This window comes from Colletes gigas, unplaced genomic scaffold (assembly GCF_013123115.1).
Source record: "Colletes gigas isolate AHSC1104 unplaced genomic scaffold, ASM1312311v1 Colletes_gigas_Sc00024, whole genome shotgun sequence".
In the NCBI taxonomy this organism is placed as follows: Eukaryota; Metazoa; Arthropoda; class Insecta; order Hymenoptera; family Colletidae; genus Colletes; species Colletes gigas.
This window is the reverse complement of record NW_025106653.1, coordinates 3,468,650-3,481,848: the sequence shown is the minus strand read 5'-3', so window position 1 is coordinate 3,481,848 and position 13,199 is coordinate 3,468,650. Positions and strand designations below refer to the sequence as shown.

Genomic DNA, 13,199 nt, shown 5'->3' with positions numbered 1-13,199 from the left:
TTGACTCAAAAGGAATTCATGAAATCACTGCCCGTTAAACACGTTCACGGATTTTAAACCGATTGCAGTAGCATTCGAGATATCGAATTGGTGGAATTGTGACGTGGAATCGATATTATCTCGATACTGTTAATTTTTTTGTTAAAATTGAATTGTATATATTTTATACTTCTTACATATCGTATAAACATATTTTTTTGTTGTAACTATATTATTATATATATAATTATATTTTCCAGGATCAAGATACATCCCTATCAGCCGCGTTCGTAAGGTTCCTGGAAAGTGAATCAAAACCTAAACCACAATTACCTGCACTACCAATTCAAACATCGGTAAGAATATTCGTGTCATATACCTATATATATATTTTACAAAATCCTATATTCTAATATTTATTCTTTTTTCATTCATCTATGTGCAGTCTTTACCAAGACCTGGCCACAGTAGACAACATTCAACATCATCGACCCAATCTACTTTACTACTTTCTAATGTAAATCTTCCAACATTCCCGGACTTTGTTCCAGCCAGAAATACGGGTTCTATTTTAAAAGAAGTGCTGAAGGATAGCTGATATTAAAACTTCCAATATAATTTGTGCTTTGTAAATCTCCAGACTATAATGAAAAGGAACGTTTAAAGAATAATTTAAATACCGAATTTTATTGAATAAGAACGTAAAAATACGATTAAAAAATAAAAACAAATTCGTTGTGTTTCTCTAGAAGAAAAAAGATATAATATATACCGACAAATTATTGGCAGTAACAATCGTTCCCAGAATTAGAATGACACATTATTTTTTTAAAATTGATTTTTGTGTATAAGACGGTAACCTGAATTTAAAAAATCTTATTTTAATATGTTGCGATGGTTATAATACAAATATTTAATCTTTATTTAAAAACTCAATTTTTCTTGCTGACAATAATCTTGTAATATAGTAGTCCTCGTATAAAATTTCTGTCAATTTGAAAAATAATCTACGACTATACTGGTTTAATCAGAAACATTAACATCAAATATGTTACCTAAAATCACAACGAATGAAATAGTAAATCATTGTGGGGTCCATCGCTTCCCGTATTCGCTTTTCCTCTCGCAAGCACTCGACCGACTCCCAATATTCCGGCATTTAAGACAGGGTCTGCTAGGGCTAGGATGCCTTATGCTTGCCTTATACGCTTCCCTATCCTTAAATTTCCATCTCTTTCACAGGACCCCCAAAAATAACGTGTATTTACAGTATTAAATATTTGTATCCATATTTTGTGCTACACATTCAAGTATCTTTCAGTTTACTTATGAAATTAAAATGTCACAGATTTAATATAATCTAACTTTAAATTTATACACAGTAAAATGCAGGCTGTATTTATATTCTTGTAGTCTTAAATGTTATAATACTCTGTAAGGTAACATTGTTAAGCTAGGTCTTTTAGTTTTGCATCAAATGTATATAAAACAAATAATGTAACTGAAAATAGACACGAAATGGTGGGCTAGCAATAAATATGTAACAAATTTACAATTAAATGTTGTAAGTGCTTCCATTGTATAAACTATAATTTTTCATGCGAATTTCAAATACATGCAGTCTTTTCATCTATAGATTTATAGATATGGGCATTCACTAAAATATATAATATATAAATACAGGTCTCTTACTGTAAAATTTTGCTTTCTTTTTATAGAATTTCCATTAAGGTGGCAATCTTTGTTATATGAACTTAACATTACTAAAAATTACCAAATATTAGCTCTCTTTGTTCTCTAAATTTATTTTTGGGCAAAATTTAACAGTTTCAAATCCAAAAATTACACAATTTCTACAGATATGTATACACATTTGCAGTATACTAAAAATAATTTACCAAGTTACATAATCTAAAAATGTGTCAGAGCTTTTGCAAATAAAGAATTATGTTTTAAACCTGGTACACATTACCTAATTGAAAGATGAGGAGTCTAATTAAGTCGACATTTAAATTTATGAGTTTTATTTAAAACAAAATTCTTAAACTACAATTTACAAAAATCGAAATATGACATACTGATAAAAGGATTTGGAAAGTACATGAGTATGGAAATAGGAACACGAAATATAGTAGATTATAAATTTTGCATATTTGAAGTCTACTTTTCTTCCTCCTTCTTCTCTTCTTTCTTCTCCTCCTGAGATTCCTTCAACGCTGGCTTGCCGGTCTTTTCAATAGAGATAACTCTCTCGCCTTCAACTTGTGGTTTTTCTTTTCTAGGTGCGGTGATACTAAGTACACCGTCGGACGATAAACTAGATGCTACTTGGTCCATGTCGCATTGTTCAGGAATCAAATATTTCCTGACAAATTGCCTCGAAATCCATCCATGTTCGTCTTGCTTTTCTTCGTGTTTGCCCTCGACAATGACACATTTGTCGACGACCTTGACGTTAATTTCATCCGGTTTGAATTGCTGAACATCCAGGACCACCTGGAATTTATCTTTATCTGCCTTGACGGTGGACGTGCCTCCGCCCTCGCCTTTTCGCAGGAGTTCGCCCCACGGTCTGTAGTATCTCAACAACGGATCTCTCATCATCAATCTTCTATCCGCTTGTCTGGGCACCATATATTGGTCGAGAATGTTCGCGTTCAGCAATTGCTCAGGGTGTAATCCCAAACCAAAATTCTGGTCAAAAAGACGATGAGGCCGGTCCAGATCTTCCCACCAGTCAGAGAACAACAGTGGAATCAGAGCCATTTTTTCACTGAATTACTTGATACTTTTACGTCAAACAACTGATTCTTCGCGAATCTCTTATAAATAATTTGCTTTCGGCACTTGTACTTCAGATGTTTCTCTCACGATCGTTTTCAGTATACTGTTGCTACGCATCGCAGCTCGCGTATTTATACCGGCACCAGTTGGCGATGAGTAGTTTCCAGAACGTTCCGTACCTACGTACGTGTATTTTCGAGAATATTCTCGATTTTATTAATCACGAATTATTTTTGGCATACAAACCATTTTAAAATTGTTATTATCGTAAGTATTCGTATAACAAATGAGTATTTATATTATAAATATGCGATCGAACGAAATTTCGTACTACGCAAACGCAATGTTCTCGGCGTATTAATATCGTACATTACCGAAAATGATTACTTTTGTTTACAGTGACACATACTTTATTTTGAGATATATTTTTGTACTGAAAAGAGACCATTTATTATTCTTATTTTTTTTTTAAACAAAGAAATATTGACATTATTATTTGTCAGCATTTCGCAATACTTTTCCGTGATAATTTTCAATCGAATTATATCGTTTCACAAATATATTTTTAAACATACCCAATAATATTATTTCCTATTTTGTCTTAGATTAACATTTATTTAGTTAACAAAAAGAAAGCCAAATTTAATATAACCAATATCTTGCATTTCAGAAAGTATCCTAATCAGTAGCATCATTGTAAAATACGCGATATTTATTCCCTAAATTTAGTGCATATGTCAGAATAGTATTTACGTACGTCATTGGGTGCGGTTCGATTCGAACTTCCTGTGATTATACGCTTATAAAATCACATATCTATGTATTAATTAATTAAATGCACAATCGTGTTTCAATCTATTATTATATGTATATAGAAATACAAGTAAAATTTTAAGCTTTCATTATCTTCAAAATTAAAAGAGTAATTTTTTTATTACTCGTTTATCTTATCATTAAAACATCGAGACTGATATGTTATTGTAAGAATATTCTCGATAGCCGACTAACAATATTACTGTTCTGTTTTGACTTTTAATTATTGATTATTGTACATTATGAAAAAAAATTTGGAAAATAGTTTGATTTCTTTTTATAATTAGCGTAATTATTTATTATTGTGACATACGTGCATTAGTGTTACGTCAATGTATGTATAATTATAGAAAATTGTTTGTTGTTAGTGTTTGTCTATTAATAGTCTATGATTTTGCAGCACTTCCACAAAATTCTACACTTTTCTACATTGTTCCATTGAGCAGGATGAATCACGAGAAGTATCTTTTTATAATAGTAACGTAATATTTGGAAAGATCAAATTCTATGAATTCATTTGAATATAAATATATAAATTGTTGAAAATAAATCGTCGTTAGTAATTGTTTAATAATAGGCCAATGATTTGACAGCGTTTCCGGAAAATTCTACGCTTCTCTGCATTATTCCAACGAGTAAAATGAATCGATGGGTGTATCTTTTTATAATAATAACGTAATATATGAAAAGTTCAAATTATGAGAATAATTATTCGAAAAAGAAGTTATTAGACATTCGAAATAAAAATAAACGTTTTTAAATCGTTTCATGTTGCATATTGGACACTGTAACTTGTAAATTTAAAAACAAGCATGAAGTTAAAATAATTATGGAATTGATTTTATTCAAAATAATTGAAATACTTCGTAAATATATAAATATACATATATTTATACATTTTCAAGAATTTATATAGTACTTTGTTATTTGATACTGTTAAAAGTGTACATTGACAAACACATGGGGGTTATACATATATCAATGAATTGTGCAGTTAAAATTTCAAAACACTCGTACGATCTTGAAATATAGATATATTTTCTTGGCATTCGACGTAGGAATATTCGTGACCTTAGTCACATCCAACGGACGGTTGTCCGTTGTCTCTCAAGACGCACATATGCGTATGTATACATATATTGCGTATTTTATTACGTTCTCAAACAAAAGGTAGCACCACAATGAAACAGCACATATGATCACGTGTATTTGTTTCCATCAGGTTTCACGGATTCAGTCTAATTAATATAAATAACATAATACTATTGTTATCTAATTTTACGTAATTGTGTGTTAACGAAAAATTACGTTTTGTTCTATATTTTCGTCAATTCTAAATATACATTACAATTTATTGAAATCATAAATTAAATTAGCCAATTATCTACATATATAGTCCATTCCAGTTAATGTCTACTTTACTTTAACCTTGCCAGACGAAAACAGTATTTCAGCAGTATTGATTTGCCATTTCCCAAGCCAAACAACTTCACTTCAAATAAAACCTGTTCCACAAAGATCGATAACTGGCAAGAATTTACATATCTTGAGTTAATAATATTAACGAAACACGTTTATGTTATGAATGTCTGTCTAAAGGTACAACGTACAACTTTGTTCACTATTACATCAATATACTCTATCTAGATAATTTCTATTTTTACACCGCGGTGTAAAATCGATCTTTCTGGGGGCTTCTAAGCTGCCAACTTACTCATGTTGGCTGCAAGCCCACATACTGAATTTATGTTTATCCTACAAGTCATTGCACTCCCGATAATTCTAGATATGCCTATTTACAGTTTGAACTATTTTTAACAAGATAACAAAATGTATTAATTTTTATTAAATTTACTTTATTCTACGATTCAAAAATGTTTTAAAAAGTATACCAATATCGTGTTAAGAAAAGGCGCGAATTAGAAATTTTACATTTAATTTTAGCAAATTAAATATTCGAGTAATATAATCATAGCAGACTATTTAAAAATTAATTTTTGTAGGAAAAAGAAGAGGTACACGAACAGTGAATACATTGTTTGAATCAGAAAAACAATTTATTTTTTATAGAATGAATTATACAAAATTCTGTGACATTTGTACTTTTATGCAATACGAAACACTATGTATTACAAATAATGTATTGCTTATTTTACATCGATTATACGTATTACATTATAACAAATAATTTTAAAAAGAACGAATATGAAAAAGCAATTAGGAACATGTTTTACACGTCTGAGGATAAGTTTAAATGCTCTAGGTTATATTATAAGTATTAATAAATGTCATTACAACATTTATAATGCTGTAATCGGTGTTTACAGTATAAAAAAGAATGAAATAGTAGTAATAAAAAATGAAATTAATGACGAGGGTGATAGATACGATTTATGAATTTTTAGGAGTTCCCTTTCGCCCGCGTTGATGTTGCGATTGCTGCTGCTGTTGTATTCGTTGAGGTTGTTGTTCCTTTTGCGGTTCTGGCGTGCCGTTAACTTTATCATCGCAATTGGACAAAGCAGGTTTTCCAGTATATTGTATCTTCAGTACCCTTTCGTTTGATTCGGTCCTCGACGGACTTTTTCTGGGCACAGTGATGGACAAGATACCATCAGACGACAAATGTGACTCTACTTGATCGATATCACACTGCGATGGTACAATGTATTTTCTGAGAAACTTTCTCGAGACCCAGCCTTGATCATCCTGTCTTTCTTCGTGTTCCGCTTGAACAACAACGTTATGGTCTACCACTTTAACATTAACCTCTTCCGGCGTGAAATGCGACACATCTAAAGTAACTTCGAACTTATCCTTGTCAGGCTTTACAGTGGATACGCCTCGTTTATTTTTAAGCGTGCTCTTTGAAAATGGATGATAGCGACGATTCCTAGCGAGTTTATGAGGTCGATAGAGCAGAAGTTCGGAATCATACGGTTCCGAATCGCGCAACAAATCACTTAGATCTATCATCGAGCCAAAATCCTGATCCCAGAGATGATGAGGTCGATCTAAACGTTCCCACCAATCGGAATACAATATCGGTAACAGCGACATTGCGTAATTACTTTAACAATTAAATGTCCTGTCTGATAACAGGTTGCTGAACGTTTACTTTCAAAGTTAATGTTATGTAAAATTTATTAATCGCTGATTTATTCGCAGCTGAACCGTTCTATCGCTCTCACGTGAATCAGCCGTTGGCTACCACGCAGTTCTCTTTATACGTATTCGTTGCGCATGAGGCAAAGTAGTGGGGGCAATAGCACCGTGTATTCGAGAAGAGTCTGGAAAACGCGAAAGCTGTCCTTGAGTACAGCTGTCTTTTTCGTATCGACGAGCGCTTCTTTGCGCAGACTCGTACAATACCACGCAACACAGACCGGCTATATCGCATGATGTCACTGCGGGAACTGTTATTAAACATTGAAAACAGGTTTCTCAACGAGCGGTGGTCATAGAACGTCTAGAGCACGTCTAGGTCTAAAATTAATCACGCATAGCTATCTACATATCAAGTAAAACGTGGTTTGGAGATACGCTAATTTTTGAATAGCCGACGTTGTGATAATAGTAACACACTGTTTAAAAAAAGGAACTATTTATTTAATATTAACACTTCTGAGCATACAAAAACAATGCTCGTACATATCTGTAATCGGTTTAAAAGTAAAAAATTAATTGTTAACATTTTGTCCGATACATACGGTTACATATCGACTTCATATTCATTTGGAATGAAGAATATCTGCAGATTAGATATTGTTAAACTGACACAAAAACATATATGTTACACATTTTTTATGGTAATCGATTTATTAATTGCATAAAATGTATTGAGAGACGAACAAACAAAACTAAATTTTCTTCTTGATTATACAAAACGATGAATGCATATACAAATATTCTCAAATAGAAAATGATTCATAAAAATGACAAATAAAAATACCATAGGTATCAAAGAATGTAAACACCTTAAAGGTGCAATTCGAATATAAATAAAATGCATGAATGTAGCTATGCATTGTAAAGCGTTTCACTAATGTTACGTCAAATATTAAATACCCGTGATGGTGCCACAGATGCATATGTATATGTGATGCAAGTATGAGAAAACGTTATGTGATAGAATTTTACTCCATGTTTTGCTCCTCTGATTGTATTTCTGCTCCCAGTATGTCGCGAAATGGTTTGTCGATACGCTCGATGTTGATTTTTCTTTCAACCTGATCTTGCTTACGTGGGGCGACGATTGATAGAACACCGTCCGAAGAAAATTTTGACATAACCTGATCAATGTCGCATTGTTTCGGTATCATGTACTTTCTCGAAAATTGCCTGGAGATCCAACCATGCTCGTCCTGTTTCTCTTCGTGTTTCCCCTCGACAATCACAAAACGATCGACGACCTTAACATTAATTTCTTCTGGTGCGAAATGCTCCATATCAAGGTCTACGCGAAATTTATCCTTGTCGGCTTTCACGGTCGATGAACCACCTTTGCCTTCCCGCAATAGGTCGCCCCATGGTCTGGAATACGCTATGGGATATCTATCCCCGACGTTTCGCGACATCATGTCGAATAATTGTTTCGGAAGGAAATCCTGTGGATCTGGATTCAAATCATCCAATTTGCCGGCGATAAGGAAAGGTAGTAACATGTCCATCTTGAGATTTCGAAATTGGGATTGGCTTCTTTGGTATGATTATTTATTACGGAAGTTACTTCTCCACTTCCTTCCGTTTCTTTGAAACAGCTCAGCGAAGGTTATGAGAAAACACCGGTACAGTTAATGCGACTGCTCTCAACGGACTGATATACTTCCGAACATGACCGCAGCATTCAAAGGAGGGCGCTTGAATCGAATATGGCTGCGAATTCAGAAAATTTTCAGGCAGGCGCAAAACGAAAGTTCTTGAAGCATCGAGAAATGGGAATGCGTTTTCATTACGCTACAATGAATTTTCTTGAAAATAATTCTAGTGGAAGATAATTCTAGGATGAGATAGCAAATATAATTGGAGGATTTTAATGTTTCAAAAGTCCTAATTTAGAGTAACTTTTCGAATGGGTATACTCGTACAACACGAAATGTTACAAGAATATTGGTGGAATGTTGCAAACGTTTCTCATTTTGCACAAAAATATTCCGACAATATCTAGGAATATTTCTGCAAATATTCAAAATAATTCTAAATAATTAAAATATTAAAAGTCGTGACCATTGCTCGCACTTTACATACAAGGTGTTTGACCACCACTGAGAAAAATTTTAATGGGAGATTCTAGAGGCCAAAGTAAGACGAAAATCAAGAATATTAATTTGTTGATTGAGGCTTCGTTAAAAAGTTATTAAAAAATTTCAAACCGTTCTGGAAAAATTATTTTCGGTTGCAAGGGCCAATTACAATAATTTTTGGTGAATAGACATACCCCTGAAATCCTACCCAGTTTCGAGAAAAAAATTCGAGGTACTGAAATTGTTCGGCGAAAAAAAAAATTTCAAATCGTTCTGGAAAAATTATTTTCAGTTGCAAGGGTTAATTACAATCATTTTGTGTTAATACACATACCCCCGAAAACCTACGCACTTTCGAAAAAAAAATTCGAGAAGATGAGAAATTTTTTCACAAAATTAAGAAATTTCAAATTGTTCTGGAAAAATTATTTTTGGCTGCAAGGGTTAATTACAATCATTTTTTATTAATACACATACCCCCGAATTCCTACGTACTTTCGAGAAAAAAATTCTTTACCGAAAATATACCGTGTGGCCGGAAATGTTTCTGTAACTTTTTAACGAAGCCTCAATCAACAAATTGGTATCCTTGATTTTCGTCTTATTTTGGCCTCTAGAATCTCTCATTAAAATTTTTAATATGAATAACGTTCTGTCATGGAATAGAAGTACAATAATGTTAATGAAAATATGAACAATTCAATTATGTATTATACTATCAAGCTAAATATAAACCATGTAATCATATAGCACATATAATAATAACACAAGATAGCATTATCACGAAGATACTGTTGCTCGAGGTAAACTACAGCGCAAAAGTGATACTTTTAATCAATATAGAAAAATGGAACAAAAAATTTGTATCATACAAAATTTCCCATCTGCTTACAAGACATTGGCGCAGCACAGAGGATCAAAGAATTACATTTGGTTAATTTAGTCTTTTTATTAAAAGTCGTAAAAAAAGAGAACACACTAACGCTCTATTATTGGACCTGGCAAGCGTTTAACATCATACATATCAAATATAAAAATTCTTAATGTGTATCAAAAATAACAAGATATAAATTATAATGGAAATATGGCAGATTAAGTCTCATTTCTCAGGTGTCTGTTGATCCGTGGCTTCTGTCGTTTCTTCACGGTTACTGGATTCCTGGGAGGTGGTGGTCGGATTCACAGTGTTGGAAGGGGTTGTCGATGATTCCGTGGTGTCGATACGAATAGCAGGTTTACCCGTTTGCACGATCTTGATCGTTCGTTCGTTTTCTTTTTCTTCGGATGGTTTCATCGGGGCCGTGATCATCAAAATTCCATCCGACGAGATGTTCGATGACAGCTGGTCTGTGATCGCTTCTTCGGGTAGCAAATATTTTCTCGAAAACTGCCTCGAGATCAGGCCGTGTTCGTCTTTCTTCTCTTCGTGCTTCGCCTCCACCACGATGAATTTACCAGCAAGCTTCACGGTGATTTCATCCGGTTTGAATTGCTGCACATCGAGGATCACCTTGAAAGTGTCCTTATCCTCGGTGACAGACACAGTACCGGTATCGCCATATTGCATCAGATCGGACAGTTGTTTGTGGTACAAGTTAATGGCTGATTTGCTCGCTGGGTAGAAACTGTCTATCGCGCTAGGAAACATCACTTGGCCAGGGTAGAGGCCCAATCCAAAATTTTGATCCATGATACGGTGCGGATGATCCATTTCCGCCCACCAGGCGGACAGCAACAACGGTAACATTGGCGACATTTTGCGGTTCACTTGAGACTCGATGAATACGTTACTTTTTCTCTTCCTGCACTCGAAAATTTCACTCGTGTGCTTGGGTACGAAATACTCGGTTGATACGCACTTCTTCGATCCCTTCGATATCTGAAATGTGACTGAAGTTTCGCTCTCCGCGCCGGGTATTTATGTGGAACGATTTCAAAGTGGTAGTGCGTAGACTGTATTGTGCAGACTATCGAGAAGTTTCTGGGCTAAGAACGAAAATAAAATCGACGTGTTTGTTTCATTGGTTGATAACTAATCGAACGTACGTCGATAACTAATTAACGTGTTTGTTTTTTCATTATGTGTCTTGCGTAAAATTCCGACCAATTGCAAAGCGAATTGTTTACCTTTTCGCGCTTTTCACGCTGTATGTTAGATTACTCGCTGTCGGGCAAGATTTCGTACGCTATCATTGTCTTCGTTTTATGACGAAATGTTTGTCTTCGTTTTAAATTTTAACTGCAATTAATTGTTAATTTTAAAACGTATCAACTACGATTTCTTTGTTTATTATCATTCTTCGTTTCACTTTGAAATTGTTATTGTCTTCTCGGTTTAAATTAGCGTGTATGTTTTCCTGATGTTCAGAAGCGAAAATATGTTGTTTTACGTATTTTTGGTAAGCGTATCATGACATTTTAATATTTCAATCGACATTCTGGAACAATCATTTTAAAAACGTGGAAAATGTTGCAATTGAGTTTCTATTTTGAAAAATTACTTTGTGTGATATAACAAATTACTTATCATTAGTCTGAATTAGTACTAATGCATTTTAAAAGCCCTGTAAAAATAATAAACAATGTCACTGGTTATACATTTATACTTGCAAAATAGTACTGTATATTTTTTTAATCGAAAATTTTAATTACAACACGTATGTTGCTTGTAACTTTCGAGTACTTTCGATTTTTTGCAACCTATTGCATCAACCTGTCGCTTCTGGAAACATTTCGATAATTCTAGATACTCTTCAGAACACGTCAGAATAATCTTTATCTCGCGTCTGCGCCTAACTGATCATTATTAACACGAATTCCTTACACATACATTACTCATCATACAAATGCTTATACGTGGCCGTATCACTTTCTCCGTGATTTTTTATAATTACTTCTAGTGAAATACTAAAACTAGAGCCACGGGCCTTGAAGCAAACTACAACGTTTATGAAACGTCGACAAATTGTTGAACCTAAACGCATCATCCAACTGGATGAATTATACTTTGATTAGTAAGGTAGACTATTAAATATTTAAATATTCTGTAATCGTAAAAAATGAACTCTCATACAGGGTGTTCGGCCACCTCTGGGAAAAATTTTAATGGTGGATTCTAGAGGCCAAAATAAGACGAAAATCAAGAATACCAATTTGTCGATGGTGGCTTTGTTAAAAAGTTATTAACGTTTAAAATTCCACCCGTACTGAATTTTTTTCTAGAAAATGGGTAGGATTTCGGGGATATGTCTATTCACCAAAAATGATTGTAATTGACCCCCACAACCGAAAATAATTTTTCCAAAACGATTTGAAATTTCTTTTTTCCGTCGAAAAATTTCAAAACTTCTCGAATTTTTTTCTAGAAAGTGAGTAGGATTTCGGAGGTATGTCTATTCACCAAAAATGATTGTAATTGACCCCCACAATCGAAAATAATTTTTCCAAAACGATTTGAAATTTCTTTTTTCCGTCGAAAAATTTCAAAACTTCTCGAATTTTTTTCTAGAAAGTGAGTAGGATTTCGGAGGTATGTCTATTCACCAAAAATGATTGTAATTGACCCCCGCAACCGAAAATAATTTTTCCAAAACGATTTGAAATTTCTTTTTTCCGTCGAAAAATTTCAAAACTTCTCGAATTTTTTTCTAGAAAGTGAGTAGGATTTCGGAGGTATGTCTATTCACCAAAAATGATTGTAATTGACCCCCGCAACCGAAAATAATTTTTCCAGAACGATTTGAAATTTTTGAATTTAATTGTTAATAACTTTTTAACGAAGCTTCCATCAACAAATTGGTATTCTTGATTTTCGTCTTATTTTGGCCTCCAGAATCTCCCATTAAAATTTTTCCCAGGGGTGGCCGAACACCCTGTATAATAACCTTGAGATATCAATAATATAATAAAGACTTGTTAATATAAACTGTCCACGTAAACGTGCAAAACAATTTTTACCAGTATAACATGTTTCTGATGATGAGCTATTTTAATGTTTAATAAAATTAATTTTATTAAATATATGAATTAAATTCATTTAAAAAAAAACTAGATATCAATAAATTCGAATAACTTATCATTTCTAATTAAATATTAATAATTAATTATTTAATATAAAAAATTATATTTAATTAACTCTTTTATTTTCGAATTAGTGATAAGTTTATTTCGTTTGGCGTCCGTCTGCGAGTATTGTTTTAATGATAATTATGTGGAGCTTATTTGCGGACAACGTGTTGTTTCAGTTTAAACTGATAGACAGATATATGTATATTACGTGTAAATTTCACAATGAAAAACCAGTTTTTATTAGTATACATTCTGTATCTCGATAACCCAAATATGTATACATGTATTATTCTCAAAATGAGAACAATCACG

General features: G+C 33.2%; 5 protein-coding genes across 7 annotated transcripts in view; 1 reads left to right on the top strand and 4 right to left on the bottom strand.

The window, feature by feature from the left end:
- The window catches only part of LOC122401390 (thyroid receptor-interacting protein 11-like), a 74,500-nt gene extending 72,666 nt beyond the window's left edge, over nt 1-1,834 (top strand). For all 3 annotated transcript variants that reach the window (XM_043403478.1, XM_043403480.1, XM_043403479.1), the window contains 2 exons: nt 240-335; nt 425-1,834. In XM_043403478.1, coding sequence (XP_043259413.1) covers nt 240-335; nt 425-577 — 249 coding nt within the window. In that variant the 3' untranslated portion in view covers nt 578-1,834. The remainder of the gene's footprint in view (nt 1-239; nt 336-424) is intronic.
- Nucleotides 1,835-1,986: 152 nt separating this feature from the next.
- LOC122401392 (protein lethal(2)essential for life-like) lies at nt 1,987-2,880 on the bottom strand. Its single transcript, XM_043403481.1, has one exon. It carries the CDS (start codon nt 2,743-2,745, stop codon nt 2,140-2,142), a length of 606 nt encoding a protein of 201 aa, XP_043259416.1. The 5' UTR covers nt 2,746-2,880; the 3' UTR covers nt 1,987-2,139.
- Nucleotides 2,881-5,809: 2,929 nt separating this feature from the next.
- Nucleotides 5,810-6,786, bottom strand: LOC122401411 (protein lethal(2)essential for life-like). The gene has a single exon (XM_043403516.1). It carries the CDS (start codon nt 6,634-6,636, stop codon nt 5,968-5,970), a length of 669 nt encoding a protein of 222 aa, XP_043259451.1. The 5' UTR covers nt 6,637-6,786; the 3' UTR covers nt 5,810-5,967.
- An 825-nt stretch (nt 6,787-7,611) lies between these two features.
- LOC122401415 (alpha-crystallin A chain-like) lies at nt 7,612-8,380 on the bottom strand. Its single transcript, XM_043403519.1, has one exon. The coding sequence runs from the start codon at nt 8,244-8,246 to the stop codon at nt 7,713-7,715; it is 534 nt and encodes a 177-aa protein (XP_043259454.1). The 5' UTR covers nt 8,247-8,380; the 3' UTR covers nt 7,612-7,712.
- Nucleotides 8,381-9,731: 1,351 nt separating this feature from the next.
- LOC122401413 (protein lethal(2)essential for life-like) lies at nt 9,732-10,893 on the bottom strand. The gene has a single exon (XM_043403517.1). It carries the CDS (start codon nt 10,573-10,575, stop codon nt 9,919-9,921), a length of 657 nt encoding a protein of 218 aa, XP_043259452.1. The 5' UTR covers nt 10,576-10,893; the 3' UTR covers nt 9,732-9,918.
- Between the last annotated feature and the right edge of the window lie 2,306 nt (nt 10,894-13,199).

What these genes read in the sequence shown, in the direction of transcription:
- LOC122401415 (XM_043403519.1), bottom strand. Translation starts at nt 8,246, where the DNA reads ATGGACATGTTACTACCTTTCCTTATCGCCGGCAAATTGGATGATTTG.
- LOC122401392 (XM_043403481.1), bottom strand. Translation starts at nt 2,745, where the DNA reads ATGGCTCTGATTCCACTGTTGTTCTCTGACTGGTGGGAAGATCTGGAC.
- LOC122401411 (XM_043403516.1), bottom strand. Translation starts at nt 6,636, where the DNA reads ATGTCGCTGTTACCGATATTGTATTCCGATTGGTGGGAACGTTTAGAT.
- LOC122401413 (XM_043403517.1), bottom strand. Translation starts at nt 10,575, where the DNA reads ATGTCGCCAATGTTACCGTTGTTGCTGTCCGCCTGGTGGGCGGAAATG.